This window comes from Saccopteryx bilineata, chromosome 6 (genome assembly GCF_036850765.1).
Source record: "Saccopteryx bilineata isolate mSacBil1 chromosome 6, mSacBil1_pri_phased_curated, whole genome shotgun sequence".
Lineage (NCBI taxonomy): Eukaryota > Metazoa > Chordata > Mammalia > Chiroptera > Emballonuridae > Saccopteryx > Saccopteryx bilineata.
Window position 1 is genome coordinate 204,058,903 of NC_089495.1, and position 21,397 is coordinate 204,080,299.

Here is a 21,397-nt window from a genome sequence, read left to right on the forward strand (position 1 = left end):
ATAGGGTCGCAGAAAGGCACCGCTCACCGGGACGTCCTGGACGAACAGCCAGTGTGATTTACAATCAGTCGGCATCAAGAGCGTGGGTTCCTGAGTCACACAGACCAGGATGCAGACCCCGGCTTGCTCTCTCTTGCAGACTCAGCTTCCAGCTCTGTGGAAGGAGCGCCATCTCAGTGCAGAGTTCGGGGCTGTGGTGAGGTTAACAGGGAACCACACTCGGGCCAAGCTTGCCATCCACGTTGCTGTGATGGCTGCCGTTCTTGTCCTCGCCTTCCCTGCTCTGAGCCTCTGCTTCCTCCCCTGTAAGCCGGGGAGCTGGAGGAGTGAATGACACCAAGTGCAAAGAACCCAGAGACGGCGCCTGGGACACTGGACATGCACAGAGCTTCAAGGCGTCACCCAGGGAGTGTCTTTTCAAGTGGGAAGAGTTATAACTGGAGGCTGAGCCGCCCATGCAGAGCCTGGGGGAAGCTTGCAGAAGGAGGTCTGATCAGAGGGTGGGCTTTGCTCTCCTTCATCCAAAAAATGAACAAAGCAGCTCAAGTCATGAGGGCTGAGCAAGGGCCAGGCCCCACGGACTGCAGGGATCCAGAGGAGAGCAGGCAGACAGGTGCCTGGTCCTCATGGCGCTCACACAGCCACGCAGACTGACGGTCTTCAAGGTCGTGTCCAGGAGCATCTGTTAGGAAGTGTGGCTCAGATTGGGGCCAGTGGGAGGGCACAGCCAAGGGAGACCTGGCCAATAGGCAGGGAGGGAATGGGAGACAAGACCTCCCTAACGAGATGGAGTTTGAGCAGACATTTCAGGAAAAGGCTACCCCCTTAGCCGGGTGCCCTCCCTGCCCAGAAAGAGCACTGGAGGAGTGAGCAACGCCCCTCCTGAGCGGCACCTACAGCGCTACCCACGAGGACCATAGCATTGATGTTGGCGTGGGCGGCCCCATTCACTGAGCTAAGCCTGCTCTGCGCGAAGATGGAGATGCCAGACCCCGAAACTCACCCCTCAGCAATCTCCTTTACTATTCCAGTAACTTTCCTTAGAACAAGCTTCTTTTGTTTGGGGGGAGTGTTTATAAAAACAATGTGTAGAAAAATTGGGTTTGTCTGTTCAGAAAAAATATGGACTAAGTCAAAAAATGTTGCTCACAGCAGCAGGCTTCCTTCCCATGGTCCTCCGGAGGCGTGCCCATAGACACAGGTTAGAACTCCAGTTCTCCTGGGTAAGTGGCTTTCAGGAAGATTAATTCAAATAAAAATGTATTTTCAACCATTATTCCCTGTGGGCCGGCTCCGTGCCAGCCCCCGTGCTTGGCTCTAACATCCTGTGTCTCCAGTAGCTTGTAGTCCGATGAGACAGAGCCAGAGGAAATAGATAGATCATTACAAACCGTATTCCGGGGAAAAGCTGGGTGAGGGCGGGACTGGCAGGGTGGCCACTCCAGACAAAGGCTGGGGAACGTTTCTGAGAAGGGACACTTGAGCTGAGCCAGGAGGGGAGGAGAAGTTGGCCTTGAGTGTATTCAGAGGAAGGGTGTGCCCGACAGAGTGAACGGCAAGGACGAAGGCCCTGAGGTGGGGAAGGGCTCGGCAGTGGAGGGTAGAGGAAGACGGGTGTGGCTGGAGCTATTGGGTGAGAAGTCTCTCGCTGCCCCTCTGCCCTGTAGACCCCGCGGCTCCCGGCCATGGTGCCCAGGAGGCTGCAGCTGACCCTCAGGGTCAAACCGAAGGCTGTGCAGGCTTTTGCATACCAGCGCCCACAGGTAGCCATCGTCGCTGGGGGTGACCCGACTGCTTAAGCATCCTACCCGGGCTTTAAGGCAGCTCCAGATCCCCAGCCACAAGCAGAGGTTCTCAATCTCCAGGGGGCGGCAGAATGGGTGGGGAGCATAAAGTGTGGATTTCTGCACCCGATTAAGTCAGGTCTGCGATGGGCTGCTTTAGTCTATTCTTTTGGGCGTCACTCTTCTGAGGAACAGGGTTCATTATTCATTTAGGCACTCATCTATCCAGTCTGTGTGTGTGTGTGTGTGTGTGTGTGTGTGTGTGTGTGTGTGTGTGTGTAACAATCATAGAAGAATACAGGCTGGAACTTTCACCCAAAGACTATTGGAGGAAAGCCAAAGCACTGAATGACTTTCTGGTCCCATCCTGAGGAAGTGAAGGTCGAGACCAAGCATACGTGACTGACAACAGTCACATCAGGGAAGGTCCTGCTGGAGCTTTCTGCAGGTCAGCAATCAGATAGCAGGTCTTATGTCTCAGAAAGGGCAAGAGCAATGTAATCAGTTTTGCAAAACTAAATAATAAAATTGTACCACGTATTCTGTTTGTTAGTTTCTTATGCATGATGTCATGTTTCTGTTAAATAAATTGAATAGCTGATCTCTCCAAGGCAATCTCAATCCGGAGAGATTGGGGTCCTCCACTTGCAGTGTTTTGCTGCCTCATTCCTTTGCAGCTTCTCTTCATGAAACTCTAAACAATAACAACAAAAGACAAACGTCCTTAAAAAAATGGGGTTAGGATGGGGGCAGAGTGGGGTCCCTTTCTGAATGGAATGTTGAGTTTGACAAAGGCTGACGAAGGCGCCTCTTCTGGGTCCTGGGGTGGCCTGTGCTGGAGGAAGGGAACCGAGGGAAAGATGGAGTTCCAGGAGGCCCTGCAGTATCTCGGGGGGATGTGGGTGGTGCTTGCAAAAATACAGATTCCTGGGCCACTCCAGCAACTGAGTCAGAATCTCTGGAGGAGGGACCCAGGAATAAACTTCTGTGCAATTCTGCGGCACATGGTGCACAAGGACCACATAACTGCAACAAGAATGGTCATACCAGCTAACTCGGCAGAGCACTCAGGGGGCAGTCTAAGTGCTTGGCTTGGACTGTGTGTGTGTGTGTGTGTGTGTGTGTGTGTGACAGAAACAGAAAGAGAAAGACAAGAGATGGACAAATAGAGACAGGCATAAAGGGAGAGAGATGAGAAGCATCAATTCTTTGTTGTGGCACCTTAGTTTTTCATTGATTTCATTTTCATATGTGTCCTGACTGGGAGGGCTATAGCAGAGTGAGTGACCCCAGGCTCAAGCCAGTGGCCTTGGGCTCAAGCCAGCGACACTGGGCTTCAAGCCAGTGATCATAGATAGGGTCATGTCTATGACCCCAGGTTCAAGCCAACAACCCCACGCTCAAGCTGGTGAGCCTGCACTCAAGCTGGTGACCTCAGGGCTTTGAATCTGGGTCCTCTGAGTCCCAGTCTGATGGTTTACCTACCGCATCACTGCCTGCTCAGGCTGGAATCTATTACTAATCAATCACACAGCCAGAAATAGTGTGCAGGTCCGCGAAAGAGCTAACCACCCTGATGCTGCACGATGATTAGAGACCCAATGATCTTAATTGACTTCACCTATGCTCAGGGTGATTTCTGCCTTAGTCTTCCCCAATATAATTCTCTTATTTTTACTGGTCCTCAAATGTAAAAAGGTTTTAAAACCACTGTGTTTTGAGTGTCAGAATGAGTGGTGTGGAATTCAAAGGGCATTGTGTGTATGTAAATGAAAGCAATGTGTAAGTTTCCTTTACAAGGTCAAATACATCTGGGTTGCCTACTCATACAAATTACTCATGACATCAGGACCTGCTGAGGTCTAATCTCCTGTGTATATTCCCAGTCAAGCAGGGGAGCTGTGGTGCATGCCCAGTGCTATGACCTGGTGGAGCAGGTTACCCGTGACCTTGCTCCTTTGCTTTAGGAAAAGCCAGAGTGTTCAGGCACTTCTGAGGCTAAGTTAACCCAGGCACCCTCCCCTATCTTTTAGTGTAGGTCATCCTTACCGGACTCACCACCATTTGTGGCTTTTGTGTCTCTGCCCACAGGGCGCTATGGAAGCAGAACAGTCCACAGTGCAGAGATTCAAAAAATTTATTGTGGAAAGATGGAGTCAGCAAATGGGTTTACAGAAAAACACCCTCATACCCAGAAAAGAAGGGGATCTTTGGGACGAATCCAGGAGGCAGCAATTAACATGAAAATCTATGTAGCTGGTGGCTTGGAGTGTGGGGGGCATTTCAGAGAGGAGGCCGGCAAGCAGGACCTGTGTGAAATAATCAAGATACTCGTCAAAATTATACACCCTTTTAAAGGAGGTTATAAGGCAGAGCACAGCACCTTTCCCTTTACCCAGTTCTGTATCGCACCAGTGCCGCTGTCCACTGTTCGTGGTGCTGAATCGTATTTCTCCCTGGACACCCCTCCACTCCCTATTCCTGGAGAACAATTCCTCACTGTTCCTTAGTTTCCTTCTCCTCCGACAAGATGGACCTTACGTCTTACCTTGGCCTACATCATGGCACAAGGCTGCAAAATGTTGCCAAATGCCCTGGTTCATCAAAAGACATTTTAATATTACATATTATTTTAATATGGGCAATCCATTCACAGTTATAAAACACTTTCTAGGCAGGATAAATGTGTCTGTGGGACTTCCATGATAGATGGCAGCCTAGATGTATTTGGGGGGCATAATATAAAAAGCTCTAGGTCTTTCAAGGTTTTTTGAAACCAGCCATACTTAGCTTCGCTAGAGCTGCCATGTCCACTGTGGCCGCCACCAACCACATGTGAATATTGAGCACTTAAAATGCACCTAGTCCACATGGACTTGTGCTTTAAGTACAAAATACACTCCAGATATCAAAGACTTGGTGGAAAATGTAGGATGCAAAGGATTTCTTAATAACTTTTACATTGATGATACATTGACATGCTAACACTTTGGTTATATTGAGTAAGCAAAATATATTACTAAAATTAATAAATCTGCATTTTCCAGTTAAAATTTTATTACTGGAAGTCCCCAAGTTACATGTGTCCCATTATATTTTTCATTCCATAGCATTAATTAATTTAGAGTAGTACATAACTAGACTAATCAACCCAACGACATAGGTTCAACTATGGTGTCAGCCACTGAGTGTTTCATGTTCCCTGTCATGGACTGTACCTTCCTGGTGACTCAGTTCATCACATGTACCCTTGTCCTCAGAAATCACATGTAAGCTTATCCTTATCCCTAATAGAAGCATGTCTCCATCCCCCATGATGCCCGTGACCAATCACACAGAGCTTCTCCCCGTTGTCTAGAGCACCAGGTCCTTCCCTACTTCTGTATGTTTGCACATGCTGTGTCCTCTGCCTTTAATGCATTTCCTCACAAAGAAACTTCTAATCACTCTTCAACATTCAGTTTAAATCCTTCCTCTTCTTGGAAGCCCTCCAGGACGTCTTCTGGCAGAGCTTCTGAGTCTTGCCTCTCTACGTCCAAAGAATCTCAAACAGAACATTCTGCTGCACAAAAAATTGTCCATTTATTTGCCTATCCATTACTATACTGGGTGCTCTTGAGGGCAGGGGCCGGGTGTGGTTCATCTTTGTAATCCTGGCACGTGGGATAAAATGGGGAATAGGATGAAGTCCTTGCCTTTGTGAAGTCTGCAGTCTAGTTGGGGAAGGAGAAGAAATAACTAATAATGTAGTAGGAGGTCAGATGCTAATGGATGTGTCATGAAGGAAAATGAAACAGGGACCAGAGTGGCAGGTGTGCCCTTTTTCTGGAGGGACCTGAGGTGGGGTCACTCAAGTAGACTGAATTCAGCACAGAATACAGTTTCAAATCAATAAGTGCTAAGTAAATAATCGCATCTCCTTTTACAGAGGCCCCCCCATTCCTTTCTTCACCAGATATCCTCCTTATGAAACTACTTTTTATAATGGAGCCCTTCCACCCTCCAGCCACACTGTGCTTCTTTCTTCGCACCCACAAGGAAAGCTCACTCCTGCCTCAGGGCTTTTGCACATGCTTGTTCTCCTGTCTGTGATGTTGTTTTCCTGGGTCTTGGGATAATGTCTTCTACCTTATCCTTCAGGACTCCACTACACATGCTCCTTTGCCTTTTTCCTCTGCCACCCCAATCACGCTGTCTCTCAAGTCCTTCTATGTTGTTACCTTCATCATTCCCACCACCTTACAAAATGGAGTGGACCCTGCATTTAACTCCTAGTTCACTGTGGGTATGCACAACGAGGATACGAGCTCCAGGGGAGCAAAATCTTTGTGTTGCTCATGGTTGTATCCCTATAGTCTAACACATTGTAGATGCTTCACTGAAATTTTATGAATGAATGGAGGAATGAAACATATACAATGACCCTAACACCCAAGATCACTAAATGTATGAAAATATGTCTCTAGTCTCTCACCTGATTGGTACCAATGCGGCTCCTGTGCTGTGAGGATATCTAGACGTACGTGCCCGGCTGCAGGAAACGATCTAGAACACAAGGCAGACACCTTAGATCATGGGGGCGAAGAAGGATGAGAGAGGCAAGGGAGTTTCCCCTGCTGGATCTGGGGACAGAGCCGAGTCAAGAATGGGCCAGAGGCTTGGAGACCAGAGGCGGAAGGCTCTTTTTTGTCACCAGCTGCCTCCGATCGTTTCACTGACAGTTCTGCACCTCGGTTTCCTCACCCATGAACCGGGAACAACTTCTCCCTCCCAAGCTAATCGCCTAAGAGCTTGCACCCTAAAATGAGACAGTGGAGGAGGTTGGCCCTGTATCAGCCAGAGTCCCTGTTTACCAGGAGCCCTCTCCAGAGTCGCAGCCGTGATGGGCAGAGCGAGGGTGTTGGCCCACCCACCCAGTCCCATGTGCTCTGAGTGAGGCTGGGCACCAAGCTCTGAGAGCTTCAACACTCATCTGGATGACCTGCCTCAAGCTTCCCACCTCATAAGCACTGAGCTCACTGTCAATGGAGGTATGTGAGCCAAGGCCAGAAAATTTTTTGCTGGGAGAATCATTTAAAGGAGCGTTAAAAACTCCAGCATCTAGCCCGTGATAGGATTAGTGAAAATTCAATGAATGAAATATGAGTCTTTGTAACCCAGCAACACTATTGGTTCTCAGATTCCTGCTGGGGGCTGAGCTGTGGAGATTCCACCTTGCACGACTCGCTGGGGGTCTGGCAGACGTAGAAACTTTGGGTACTGGGCGGTAGGGACGGCTGAAGGAGACAGTGCTTTCCTGGGCTGAAACCAGACCAATATTCTCCTCCAAATGCAGCATCGTACATTTTAAGAGGAGAGTCAAGGGCATCTTGGACAGCTTTTCTTCCACACACACACACCCCAGGGAAGCTTCTGTTTATATCTCAGCTTCTTAGGCTTTGAGGACCAGGAGAGAATGGAAACCTGCACGTACTTAGCTCGTGGTAGGGCTGCAGAGTGTTTATGCCTGGCCAGGCACACAGGCCACCCCACCCCCCACCTAGAAACAGGAGCTGAGTTAGGATTGTGGCTGTTACAGACCCTACCTCCTGTGTGGGCAGGAAGGGGTTTTCAGTGCAGGTGCAGTGTCAGGGAGAGGGAAGGGATGACGATGAGATGGAAGGGTAAAGGGGTGGGGGGAGTCTGAATGTACTCCCGCCCCTTCCCTCTGGCCTTACTTACCAATCTGTTCATTAGTCAGGCGGGGTCTCATGTGGTGGAACCATGTGTTAAGGAAGGAACACATCTGCAAGACAAGGAAATACACAAGTCAGGGAGAGGACTCCGCTCATGAAGCCTGCACAGGGTCATCTGGGCAAGTCCTTCTTCTAAGCCAGGCCATCCTAGGGAACAAGCAGGAAAGATAGGATTGGGGAGCAGACTGCCCTGGGGTCCCATGTCATCTGGGCCATTTGGCATTTTTGTCACTTGGGTAAGCCTCTGACCCACCCTCCAGAAATTCTTCTTTAATCTGGGGGAAACACTGGGAAATGGGGACAGTATTACTACCTAGAGTATGATGAGACTGTTTGGAGAAGGAGACAAGCAAATTCACATAAGATGCTTAGCACCACGCCTATGTGCTTTAGTGAATGTTAGTTGTTCATTTTATACTTGCTTATACTTATTTTACAGCTAGGGAAACTGAGTCTTGGATGGTCTCATTAGCTGACGTCCAGTCTCACAGAGGCTGATTCCTTCTTGAAAGATCTCCTTCCAGTTTAATTAAGAAAACCCAACCCACCAAACCCCGACTCAAGACTCAAACCTGAAGTAGTAATCTGGGTTCACATACTTACTCTTTCAGCCAAGTCCTTTTGGAAGGTGTAATTCATGTGGCCCTGCACCTCTTTAGCAATAGATCTCGGCGCCGAGGGTTCTCTAAATGAGGAATGAAAGAGGTTGTAGAATAGATTAATTTCACCCACGCTCTTCTTCCTTCTTTATGTTGCTTCTTTCCTCAGTTGACCCCAAACAGCTTAGAGTTTACCCTTTACCCCTTGTGTGCACAGAGCTCTATGACCCAGCCTCGGCCCTTTGCTCCCATCTACCTCCTAATAACTCCTTTAAATTGATTTTATAGTTCAAAGCACCCTGTGCCCTCATCACTGGTCCTCCTCCCTCCCCTCTCTGTGCTCTTTTGCTTATCTTCTGCAATGACTTCTTCAGCTTTGACCACCCTTCCAGGACCAGCCCACTGGTTTTATCCAGGCTGCACTACTCAGCTCTGACTTCCTTCTTTCCTGCACACATGATCATTTCTCTGATGAGCTAATGCTCTGCTAGAACTTATCTCCCTAGCCCCATGGTCATGCCTTCATGGAAAGAGAGTATCATGTCCTTCTTCAGTTGGGGGACATAAGAAAGAAGCAGGAAGTAGCCGTGTAAAGTGGTCTTTGGGGTCCTGAAGTCTTCCCCAGTCCTTGATAGATCAGACTTAATCTAAGTTCCAGGCAAAGGGTTTGTGTCTTTATTGTATAAAAAGCTTGCACATAACTCAGTTGATCTATCTCTTCCAGCCTAAGCTCTCAGATTTCCCACAATGGAAGGACTCATGTTCTTCAACATATCAGAAGACATGAGAGCCATATTCAACAGAGTTTTCTCTGGGAAGGTGACTGTGGGTCAAGGATGCCTTCTCTGGCCTGGTTTTCAGTGTGTCTGAAGATGACAGGAGGACATTACCAGACCAGGAAGGGCTCAAGAAGGATTCTACACCTGCTCTTTCCTGAAACAGTGAGCAACAGGGAGATGGAGCAAACTTAAGAATTCATGAATTAGATAGACAGGGTATAAAATAGATTGGCAATGATGTTGGATTCAGTTCATTGTAGAGGTCAGCCTAAATTTTTTTTTTAATCTTAAAAATGAAGATTGTAAATAAGATTTATCAATTTCAGAGAAAGCACTAACACTCTTGTTAATAAAAGGGCAGACTTCTGAAGATAGTTACTCTGCGGAGATAACATCACAGACTTAAAAAAGAGAATGATGTGATGACATTCTTGCTCTACTGAAAGTTTAAAAAAATGAAAACCATGGCATCTGTAAGATTTCCTTCAGAAAATGTGTGAAAATGGGAATAAGTCATACTGGTTAAGCATGTGAGGAAACTGACCGGTGCCTGCTAGAATCACGTCACTGAGTTCAGTTCCATTGGTGAGGTATCCGGTAAGTGATTTGGAATGCTCAAAATTATTATGTACCTTAATAGCTTACAGTTGCAGAACTGCTAATACTTTTGATATAATTTTAGAACCTACAATAAGGAAGTAATTTCTATTTTTGGAAAACGCTCCTATACCAAAAGATTTAGAATTGTTTATAAGAGCAAAAAAAATAAGTAAATAAAAAAATCAGAAATCACCTAGTGTCAACACATCCTGAAGCAAGCCTGCTTTCTTTGTTCTCACAGCCATTCAATGAACCTATTTTCCACTTCATTGAGCTTATTATCTTTATAACAAGCAAATTATTTTTAAGTAAACATGAAGTTCTATTTCTAAGATGCACATCCCTGTATACACAAACGGGTAACTTTGGAAGGTATAGTTTTGTGGGTGACATCGTCAGGTGAAGCTTCACTGTGGGTTTCATCATAACCAGCTGCACTCAAAGAGAGGAAGGCGGAGAACTCACTTAATTTCAGGTACAACCTCTAGGCTTCCGGGTACGAGCCTACAATTTGTAAAGGTAATTCGTTTTATGCCATTTTCTGAGGTGTCCACTTGCAGATCAACTGCTATTACTGCCCGCACGCGAAAGTTGATGGACGGATACCTCCGGATCCTGTGGGAGGGAAGAGTTAAGGTTCAGAACCTCAGAGATCATGGCACCCTCATTTTCTTCTAGAATGAAGATTCCCCGTGTATGCATAGGGCCCTCCAAAGAACCCTGTTGAGATAATTCCCTCATTTTTCAAAAGAGGTGATTCAATATTGGAGAATAGGAATGAATATTTCCAAGTCATGTACCCAGCAAGAGGCTAAGCCAGGGACGTCAGCCTTCAGTGTATACGACTAATACCTACTACGTCTGGCTCAGGGAACAGTTGATGCTCAGTATGGTGGCTTATCAAAAGTGACAGACTGTGACAATGGAAAGTACTGTTGCAGAGGCCCCCAACCCCATTGCCATGAGATTCAGGCTTGACGTGGAAATGAATGAATGAATAGACCAGGGGTTGGTTTCGAGGGGAGAGGCAAGGCAGTGATAAACTGAAGGAAGTCTGTCTGTGCTCTCTGAATGTACATTCTGCAGACCAGACAAAACACGCCTGTGGGCAATCTCTCAGCATCTCTAAGCATTGGGGCCACGGAGCGTTGGGGTCTAGAGCAGATTCTGTGCTTAAGTCATATTCAATCAAAATTCTCATTTTCGAACAAATGAAAGACGGGGCTTTCTGAATGAAGCAGGGAAAGAAAACCTGTAGAACACCCCCCGTTCTTGCTAGAGGGGCCCCAGATTGGAAGCAGTCAAGTGTCCTGTGGACTCCTGACTCTCCACGCAGAGTCACGCCGGCCTGAGGAGGGTAGGCGCTGCTCCAGCCACACAGCGAGTCTTGCTGAGATGGCCCCGGGCGCCTGTGAGTTATGGTTGCTTCCTGTACCCCGTGCACCTGTGCCAAAGTGGGTAGAGCCATGCACGACACCTGTAGCTGTTACTTACCTCACCGATATGGTAAATTCTGGTGCTATCTGTAATTTGGCATTCTGGTTATCCTCGGAGTTCTCGACGCTGAGGTATGGGATGCGTATATCTCTCACATGGTACCTGGGTGAAGAGATAGCAAAACAAGGGAAGGCTGTGGCCCCAGAGGCTGGTGACCAGACGTTGTGCAAAGCAGGTCTCCGGCAGGGCAGAAGCTGAGTGTATGCAAGGACCGTTACTCCCTCAGTAGCCAGGTGATTTATCGCGCAGCTACTATGCGATAAGCACTGGGAACACAGCAAAAAGATGTGCTTGTTTTATTTATTTATTTATTTATTTTTAATTTTTTTTAATACAGGGACAGAGATAGAGTCAGAGTGAGGGATAGATAGGGACAGACAGACAGGAACAAAGAGAGAGATGAGAAGCATCAATCATCAGTTTTTTGTTGCAACACCTTAGTTGTTCATTGATTGCTCTCTCATATGTGCCTTGATGGCGGACCTTCAGCCGACCGAGTAACCCCTTGTTCGAGCCAGCGACCTTGTGTCCAAGCTGGTGAGCTTTGCTCAAACCAGACGAGCCCGTGCTCAAGCTGGAGACCTCGAGGTCTCGAACCTGGGTCCTCCTCATCCCAGTCCAACACTCTATCCACTGCAACACTGCCTGGTCAGGTAGAAGCTTGTTTAAATGCACCTTAGAATGACCATGTCCAGCCCTTTGGCCAGTATCAAGCACACTGGAATAATGAGTGAATAAATAATAAGTAAAAGACTTAAAGCCACAGACAGACAGCACATGCTTGGGAAGAGTGTGTATGTGTAAAATGAGAAACCCAGTATATTGATGCCTATGGATGTGTCAGCTGGTAATTTCTGTGGAAAAACAGGTGATAAAGAGTGACATAGAGAAGAGTAGAATTTTAGACAGGGTAGTCAGGGAAGGCTTCTCATAGGCAGTGACTTTGGACAGAGTGATGGAGCAAGTGAAGGTACAAGTAAGTCATGAGGCTGGCTAGGGAAAGATGGGTCCAAGGAGAAGACAGGGTAAGTGCAAAGGCCCTGAGGCTGAAACTTGGCTGGCATGTTTAAGGAACAGAATAAGCTCAGTGTGGCTGGTGGGCAGTGGGTTGGGGAGAATAGTAGGAGAACAGATGAGAGAGGTAGTTGGTTAGGCCAGATGGCATGGAACCTTGTGGTCCAATTGTAAGGATCTTGGGCTTGGTTCTGAGAGCCAATAGAATAGTTGGAAATTCAAAGAGGTACAAATCCCAGTGGAACAGAGTGGAGGAAGAATGGGTTTAAAGGGGAACAGGGGGCTCTGGGGCATTCAGTGAAGGGGTGGTGTGGCTCTGACCAGAGACGGTGGAGAAAGCTGTCTGAGGCCTGGGTGTGTTTTGAAGGTTAACAGACAGGGTTTGCCGGAAGCATGAATGTGGGCGTGAGAGGAAGAGGGGAGCCACGGTCCACATCAAGGTTTAGGGCCGGAGCATATGGATGCCATTAGCTAAGCCAACCTGGGTTGGGGAAGGACTAGGTGGCGGTCGGGGGGAAGGTGGGAGTCAGCACTTGAGTCTTGGATGTCCGTGTTCTGGTGTTCAGAGAGCACGCATTATAATCACCACATTAGCGCTGTTGAGGTTGCTGTTCTTGTTACAGCTGATGGGGGCCTACTGAGCACAGGGAGCTGTGTCAGCACTTTAAACGTGTTATTTCATTTATTCCTCACAGCAGTCCTCTGGGATTCCTCCCTTTAACAGAGGCGCAGGGAGGGGAAGAGACCAAAGGGGCTGGCCCAGCTGACAGGCAGCCATCCTTTCCCCAACAAAGAGCCTGAGCCCCTGCCTGTCTTCCCTGCCTGCTCAGCCGCTGCCTCCGCCCCCAATGGGAATTTCTCCCGACCAGTGGCTGTCTGGCCATCTGAGCTGGAGGGACTGTTAGGGAAGGGCCTCTGCAGTGTCAGGCAATGTGGAGGGTTCTCTAACACCCCCACAGAACCAGGACCGGCTGGGCCTGGGGCAGAGTGATCAGAGAGCACTCACGAATATCTCTGTCCGCTTGTTAACGTCGTACTCAACCTCACGGAGCTTATTTTGTTGCTGAGGAACTCCTTCAATGATCCTTTTAGGTCAGAGGTCTCCGGGCTGGAGGGAACGTCCGCGCCTGGGGGTCGTTGGGTTAGAGTTGAGAAAGAAACATGGGCCTCAAAGTCCAGTTTGACGGTCAGATGCCCCAAATTCCCGGACACGACCTTGACCTCAACATGTCCCGCTGTCCCGCACGAGGCACGTTTACTTCTCATTCATCAGGTCTGCCTGGCCTGCGTGCCGGCGCCCCAGGTTCTAGACACAGTCGTTTAGCTGAGCAGATATTTTTTGGGGCCTCCTATGTGCAGGAGCCGTGCCAAAGGGGCGGGCCTGCGTGGGTGGAAACCGGAGGACCCTCCGCCCTCACGGAGCCGGTAGGCTGGTGGTTGGTGAGGAGGCTGGAGCCCTAGGGGTGAAGATGGGGTGTGGGGCGATGGGGTGTCACCTGGAGAGTCTCTGGGCAGAGGCTGTTTGCCAAGGGGAATGGAAAGAAGTGTCAATGTTCTAAGCACTGCGGCTATAGCGGTGCATTCCGAGGGGCGCGCGCTCTGGGAGGAGGGAAGAGCACGGGCAGGCTGAGCACCCAGAGGGCGGGCGGAGGGCACTAGTTCAGGCCGAGGAAGGTCTTTCTGCAAAATTGACGTCTTAGCCGAGACCTGAGGAAGGGAGGGCGCCCTGTGGATCGTTAGGGGAAGGCTGTTTTAAGCAGAGGGAACAGCGCCTGCAAAGGCTCTTCAGTGTGTTTCATGTGCTTCAGAGGCCGCGGTGGCCGGAGGGGAGTGAGTGTGGGGGAAGCGGGCATGGCCGGTCCAGGTAGGGCTGGGGTTTTGGATGGCGGGTCTTAGCAGATGGAGCAGGGCACAGAGACAGGAAAGAGGGGGAATGTGGGAAGAGATTTAATACAGTTATGTAGTGACGATCAGAATAGCTAACGATTTTGGTGTTAACTGTATGCTGGGCACAACGCTAGTAAAAACTTAACTGGCATTGGCTCATGGCTTAGATTTCTAGGGGTGCCAGACCTATGGTCTGACAAGGCCAGGCACCACTCAAGAGAGGACAGTCTCACCTTGGCGGTCCTGAGCAGTGGATGGACCAAGCAGCCCACAGAGGAGCAGGAAGAGGCCAGAGATCCTCAGCATCTTGGGTCAGGCACCTGTGGGAGGGCAGAGCAGAGAGTGTAGGTTGTGGGGGTCATCCTCTGAAAGGGTGTCCCCAGAGCGTGAATCTGGGGTGGCTGGAAACTCTTGTAAGCCCTTTCTTTGGAAAAAGAAAACATCATTCAAAGCTTCTACAATTTCTCATCATGATGTCCAGCATCCAATAAAAGAATAACAAAGCCTGCTAAGATAAAAGGGCAAATGGACTGAAATCTAAGAAATATTATTAATTACGCCATCTAACAGACCCACAGGGAATTCAAATATTCCAGCACTGAGCAGACAACAGGGCAGGCAGCCCACCAAGGATGAGAAGAGGACCTGATACCTTCAGCACTTGGGATGTGCCCTGGGGGCCCCAGGTAAGTCGAGTCAGTGTCAGGGTCAGTCTGAGATTCTCTGTGGAGCTGAAGGGTTTGGAGGTGGGGGAAAACCAGGGACTCCTCTGTACGTATTCCTGACCTTCCCAATTTCACTTCCATTTACAGATGGGAAACTGAGGCTCAGAGTAGGGCTATGCTTTCCCTGAGACCACCCATACTTAGTGGTGAGCACCCAGCATTCCTGCCTTTAGGTTGCCTGTACCTCAATAAATAAAGTTACTGTGAGGATTCAACAAGCATTGTGAAAAATTGCTTAACCCAGGGCCACTAAATGGAAACTCATTTTGGACTTGCTAGTCAATGGTTCTCTTCATCCCTCCCTGGTTCTGACAGTGCCTTTAGGAAAACGCACAGACTAACAGAGCCGAGGAAGGACAGGGTGGCCAAGGGGCATTTTTGGAAGCAGAGAGAGGGGTCTACACTAAATCTTTCCAACAGCCCTGTCCTATGAGACGAGTATCTACATGTATTTTAAAGAGCAGAAAATAGAAGCGTGGAGAGCTGAGGGCACCTGCCCACCCTTCCCTCTCCCTTTAAAGAACTCTTTCATTTTTGAGAGCAGAAACGGGCCTAATAGAAGGCTTCTCTTCAACCTTCTTAAGCTGGGTCTTCTTAAACAGTTATTTAAAGTGGGCTGACCCAGCTTTTCTTTTCTTCTCCTGCTTTTTCTTAATCTGATGCCAGACACGATGGCAGTAGCTCAGCAGCTATTTTATCAGCATGAGCATGAAAGCCACAACCCAGGGGAGCAGAGGAGAAAGCTGGCGGACGCCCTATGCCAGTGTATCCTTCTCCCTCCGGGCATCTCGTCAGCACTGAAGCCGCTGTTTCTCGTGTTCTGTGCTAGAGCCAGCACCAATTTGTCACTGGGCAATACTCACGAAAAGCTTCAGTCTGGCTTGGTGTCTGAAAAAAAGGCAGGTTTGAGAGGGTCGTTGCGTTGTGCTCACCTGGATTTCTGCAGGGGACAGTGGAGGAGCTCTGGGTCTCCGTCAGTTGATTCCTGCTGGGTTCTGCAGTGGGGCTGACTTCATATATAGCGAGTGACCCCACAACCAGGGAGACGTGGCACTGAATGATTGACAGCTGGGAAACTGATGAGAAGCTGTCCATCTCACCCCATCCATCCCACAAATTCCAAAGCAAACATTCCCTACAGGAGGCCCCCAGGGATCAGGAGGTAAGGACTCACTCAAGCCGGATGTGTCAATATTGTATTTTATACTGTACATCACGGACATCACCAGATGCAGAGGTGCAGAAGACGTGGAGATCACGGAGAACGTGGGGAGACAGTGCTTGTCTCTCATTCCCTCTCTGTCCTGCTTTGAGATGGTCTCCTCATCTGTGTCATGAGTGAAGGAGGTCTGGGGACACGAGTGACCAGGAAGCCACTTTGTCTGCTGAGCATGGAGGTCAGGGAGAGGGTTCCTTGGCCTCAGTTCAGGAAGCCTTGAGTTCTCAGGGGGCTCTGGCCAGTCTCGCTGTTTGACACTGGCCACTCCGATGTCCTTTCTAAGCCTCAGTTTTCCCCTCTGTAATAATAGTGGTGTTCGCTATTAACGACAGGTAGTTTCCACAAACGCTTGTGCAACCCTCTTAGCATCCCTAGGATATCAACACTATTATTAGTCCCATTTTACAGATGAGGAAACTGTGACTCAAGTGTAAAATATTTTAGCCCGAGATCATAGAGCTAGTCTACGGTAGATTCGGATTTTTAATCTTGTTCTATCTTATGCCCAAGCTTGTTTTCTGGACACCATATCACAGATTTCTCCTTTTTTAGCAGAGCGGGGGCCTCCTTGGTGGGCCAAGCGCACTGTCTCTGAGGCAATGAGAAGTCATTGTCATGTGGATCCCCCACCAACCGCCCTCATCGCCACCTAAGTCCACTGCTGCCGACTCGGTGTTTCTCTGGGGTGGCTTGCCCCCGCCTGCCCCAGGGCCTTTGCTCAAGCTGTTTGTATGGACTGACCGGAAGACAGCAAATGCTCCATAAATCTGTGTTTAAAAAAAAAAAAAGGATGAATGAATGAATGAGCTATTCTTTGAAACCTTACTCTGATCTCATCATTACCAACAAGCTGTTCCAGGTATCTCAGGTAGAAACCAGCCTTTCCCTGACCCCCACGGCTGGACCTCTGTGCCTGCTCAGCCCTGAGTCTGAGGAGATGAGCTTCTGCTTTCGATTTCTCAGCGCTTAGAGGTGGTGTCTAAGCTTTTCTGCCTCCCCCGGCCCTGTGCTTCCACGCGTGGCACATTTTATCTCTCTTTACCCTCACCAGCCCCCGTGAAGGGCTGGTGCTCTGAAGCTCACCTTACAAGCGAAGCGGCTGCGCTCCGAGAAGCTGAGCCGAGCCAAGGCTCCACCATCGGGTGGCAGACGCCAGAGCCGGGCTCTGCCCCGCGGCCTGACCCCATTCGGTCCCTGCTCCGTCTTTAACCTACCGATACCTGGGAGAGCAGGAACGCGGCTGTTCTAACTGGGTCATGCGGGAGTAGGGGTTCCCGGCAGGTGTCTCAGCACCGCTGCCCCCCCTGAAACATCGTGGCCCACCTCTTCTTTGCAGAGCGTGGGCGAGGATGCCCCCGGGGGGAGAGGGGCTGAATGGGCCAGCCCGGCTCAGGTTCCAGGCGAAACACAATGCCTGGCTTGGAGCCTCTGCCCTGGAAGGTTGGCGTTGTTGTTTTTTTAATAGAATTTATTTATTTTTTTTTTTAGAGCAGTTTTAGGTTCACAGCAAAACTGAGCAGAAGACACAGAGAGATCTGTCCTATCCCCCCTGTCCTCACACAGGCACCCTTCCCCCAGGGGCAGCGTCCCCCTCCGGAGTGGGGCACTTGTTACCATTGAGGAACCTGCACGGGCTCATCAGTCACCCCAAGCCCCTGCTTTATCTCATTACGGTTCGCTCTTGCTGTCTGTCATCCGTTCTGTGAGTTTGGACAAATGTAGGATGACCCGTGTCTGTCACTGGGGTATCGGAGAGAGCAGTTTCACTGCCTTAAAAATCCTCTGTGTTCCACCTGCCCACCCCTCCCTCTCTCCTCACCCCTGTGACCGCCCATCTTTTCACTGTCCCCTGGCACTGCCTTCTCCAGGCTGTCACATGGTTGGAACCAGAGAGTAGGAAGCCTCGGCCCGTGGGCTTCTTCCACTTAGTCACAGGCATTCGAGGTTCCTCCCCTGGCTGTTCCCGACCTGGGAGCTCCTTCCCCTGTCAGTGCGGAGTAGTGCGCCGCTGTCTGGGGGTACCCCCGTGTACTGTATCCATCCACTTCAGTGCGGAGTAGTGCGCCGCTGTCTGGGGGTACCCGGTGTACTGTATCCATCCACTTCAGTGCGGAGTAGTGCGCCGCTGTCTGGGGGTACCCGGTGTACTGTATCCATCCACTTCAGTGCGGAGTAGTGCGCCGCTGTCTGGGGGTACCCGGTGTACTGTATCCATCCACTTCAGTGCGGAGTAGTGCGCCGCTGTCTAGGGGTACCCCCGTGTACTGTATCCATCCACTTCACGAAGGGCGGCTGGGTTGCTCTGGCTTTTGGCAGTGACGAGCGGAGCGGCCACACGCATCATCTGTGTGCAGGTTTCAACTCCTCTGGGCAGATTCCAAGGAGCACAGCTGCTGGTTCCGGTGGCCACGTCCTCTGGAAGTTTCCATCCAGCGTTGTGACGTCCGGATTCATGGGCACTGTTGTCAGTGGCGCCCATTGGTAGCCGTGCCTGCAGGCAGAAAGATCAGTTGGGTAGGCCAGCGATCACGGGACAAGAGAGACCAAGGTTGACGTGGCCTGCCGGCCTTGGATAGGAGCCAAAGGAAACTAATTACTTCGTTCTCTTTTCTGGAACCAAATGTGAGGCCTCGTTCCTTCTTCCTTCCAAGGTGAGGAGGGTGCATGCAGGGCCCGGAGCCCGGGCTGGGGGTCCCAGGGCAGGACAGGCTCGACATGAGGGAGCCCCGGAGAGGCTCCCTGGCCCTCCCTCTCTCCTGGGCACCCCTGCCCGGGAAGCCGCCCTCTCTCCCTGTCTGCAGCCCCACTGTCCACCCCAAACAGCCCCTGCCCTGGATCAGACTGGACCAGGCACAGCCTTTGTCTTCTTCCAGACTGGACCAGGCATAGCCTTTGTCCACCCTACTTGTCACCAGCCGGAGGAAACTGCCTGAATCTGAGCTTGTCTACTGCTCAGAAAATGTCCATGACCCCTAGGACCTAACCCTGGGGCTCTCCAAGTGTCGTTTCCAGAGGCGGGGGTAGGGGGAACTTGTTCATGGCCCGAACAAGTTCTAAATTAATATAACTCTATTATTTGCCCCTTCCCTCTCATTCTCCCACAAGTGTAGAGCAGAATATTCTAGACGCTACGTGATATGTAATATTGAAACAGATCAAAGATGAGAAGCTATGGGAACCTGGCTAGTCCTCTATTAAGCCAGTCATAATGGAGTTGTTTTTTTTTGTTAATGGAAAACAGCCACTTTTCTCACTAGTGATGTTTTCAAAAGGCGAAGTTATTTTTCATAAAGTAGGTCACTTGTTAAAATGCAGCGAGCCCTGGTCAGTTAGCTCAGTCAGAGCATTGTCCGGAAACACTAGGATTGTGGGTTTGGTCCCGGTCAGGGCACATACCAGAAGCGACGGATGAATGTACAACGAAGTGGAACAATGAATGAATGCTTCTCTCTCTCTCTTTCCTTTCCTCTCTCTGCCCTTTAAAAATCAATCTATAAAAAGTGCAGTGAGCTTATTGTTATTTTAAAAGGGATCAATAAATATATCTTCTAAAAATTCATCAGCATTAGTTTCCTGTATGGCAAATATCAATGGATGGAATCCATATAGACAAAAACTCTTTGAGGTCTTCAATTTTGAGAATGGGCTGAGGAGGGGGAAAAAAAATTAACTCCTGACAAAGAAGATCTTCTGTAAACCAGCCCAGCGTGGCATCGAAGGCACTACCCTCCATTCGAGCCTCACACGTTTAGGCTACAGCAACATCCGGGGCTTGTAGGCCCCCAGGTAACCTCCTGGCCTTCACTCATTCGGTCACTTCTGCTTACAATGCCCTCCCCTCCCTTCTCTGTCAGCCTTTCAATTTCAGCTCAGTTGACACTTTCTCCAGGAAGCCTTCCCTGACTGCCCCTTTCCTCCAGGCTGGGTCAGAGCCCCTCTTCTGGGTCTTTTTCTCAGCACTTTTTTGTCTCTTCCTATTGGTTTTTCCTGCGGGAGGCTGTCGGCCTCTGTCCCCTCTCCCAGCCCCTTCCACAGGCAGGCACGTTGCAGGAATACAGTTTGTGCTGTGCTGGGTTGGACAGGGTGCTTCAGTCACCCCTGAACTGCCCAGAGCAGAGCCAGGCTTAGCTAGATACTTACCCACCTTTCTATTTTTTTTTTTAAAGAACATTTTTTTTTTCTTGCAGTAACATTAACACAGAAATGTATCAGCTCCACAAACAAACTTTTGTCAAATTTTAGTATCTTTTTTTTAGAGTTTTCTCCCAGTTTCAGTTTTTTGCATTATTGTGATTCCAACTGAGCCCAGTTCTAAGAGCTGTGTGTTCATCTAGCTGTAAAACCCAGTATTTCCCAATTAAAAAGAAAAAGTGTCCAGAAATAGACTATTGAGTTGATGTAACATCTGGCTCCTCTCACGTGAGACGTTTGGCTTTTCCTCTGTGATGACATCTATTCTGTTCTCATTCAAAGAACAAATATTTAAAATAAGTGTTCGTTTACCGGCAAATATTTGGTGAAATGCATACACATTCTTATCATCGCGTAAACAGAAAGATCCGGTTTGGGAAATACTTTTGTGATGTGTTCCTGGGATCATAACATGTTCCAAAGCATAGAGTTCATCGTTCTGATCCTGAGGTTATCCTGAAATATTGCACAAACATTGGAAAGATCCGGCCTTTATTTAACTGAATGCAGCCTTCGAAAGGGCCTGCTCCAGAGTTCGGGGCTCGAGTTTCCAGATGTCTCAGAGTCCACTCAGGTTTTGCCTGCTTTCTTTCCACCTCTTCCCTGAGAGCAGATATCCCCTCATCCTCTCCTAGAGTCCTTCTCTTCCCCGAAGCCTTCTTCATGGGGAGCCACCACTTCCAGGAAGCCCTCACCTGTCTTTGAGATCTGGGTCGAGTGGGTGAAAAGCTAGTCTGGGCAGTGCCTGGCTTACAGTTGCCTGTTTCTTCTCTGGGCACCGCGGCTGCTGAGCAGAGGGAGGAACCCGCTGTCAAGACTCATGGGGCAGAGATATGAATAAGAAAGGTGAGAGCCATGATAACCAGAGCTGACGCTCCCTGAGCACCCGCTCTGTATTGGACAGTAACCACGGGGGAGCTTGGTTAGAGCCATGAGTCGGGAAACAGAGTGTTTTTAGGGGAGGAAACAGTGAGGAGGGGTCCCTACGTAGCTGAGAGGTGACTGAGGAGCAGAGTCTGACAGCTGAGGAGGAGTTAACCATTGGAGAGGGGGGAGCAGAGGTGCCCCGGGTGGATGGGGTACCACGGACAAAGGCTGGCCATTGACTCACAGTGGGCACTGCCCACAGAGGCCCTGGATCATGAGACCTCCTTGTGTATTTTTTTTTTTTCTGGGAGTTGGGATTGTCACAAGATGTAATCAGGAAAGAAAACTCTCACTCTCTTCTTTGGCTCGCCAGGGAAGCACTAGCTCTGGAGGAGGGTGACTTGAGATTCAACCCAGCTTTGCTTCTGACCAGCTGTGTGGCCTTGAGCAAGTCACCTCACCTCTCTGAGCCTCAGCTGCCACACCTTTTCCCCCAGAAC

At 49.5% G+C, this 21,397-nt stretch overlaps 1 protein-coding gene across 1 annotated transcript; it reads right to left on the bottom strand.

Annotated features, from left to right (window-relative positions):
• Positions 1 to 3,907: 3,907 nt before the first annotated feature.
• On the bottom strand, positions 3,908 to 15,675 carry LOC136308599 (latherin-like). Its single transcript, XM_066236117.1, has 9 exons — positions 15,553 to 15,675; positions 14,129 to 14,215; positions 13,015 to 13,135; positions 10,992 to 11,096; positions 9,963 to 10,112; positions 8,123 to 8,204; positions 7,506 to 7,569; positions 6,259 to 6,329; positions 3,908 to 4,093 (listed from the first exon to the last, which is right to left on the bottom strand). The coding sequence occupies exons 2-8, from the start codon at positions 14,199 to 14,201 to the stop codon at positions 6,298 to 6,300; spliced, it is 627 nt and encodes a 208-aa protein (XP_066092214.1). The 5' UTR covers positions 14,202 to 14,215; positions 15,553 to 15,675; the 3' UTR covers positions 3,908 to 4,093; positions 6,259 to 6,297.
• Between the last annotated feature and the right edge of the window lie 5,722 nt (positions 15,676 to 21,397).

What these genes read in the sequence shown, in the direction of transcription:
- LOC136308599 (XM_066236117.1), bottom strand. Translation starts at nt 14,201, where the DNA reads ATGCTGAGGATCTCTGGCCTCTTCCTGCTCCTCTGTGGGCTGCTTGGT. An exon ending in ACAAGCGGACAGAGATATTC is followed by an intron (nt 11,097 to 13,014) that starts GTGAGTGCTCTC and finishes CTCTTCACCCAG; the next exon opens with GTACCATGTGAGAGATATAC. An exon ending in AAAAGGACTTGGCTGAAAGA is followed by an intron (nt 7,570 to 8,122) that starts GTAAGTATGTGA and finishes CTTGTCTTGCAG; the next exon opens with ATGTGTTCCTTCCTTAACAC.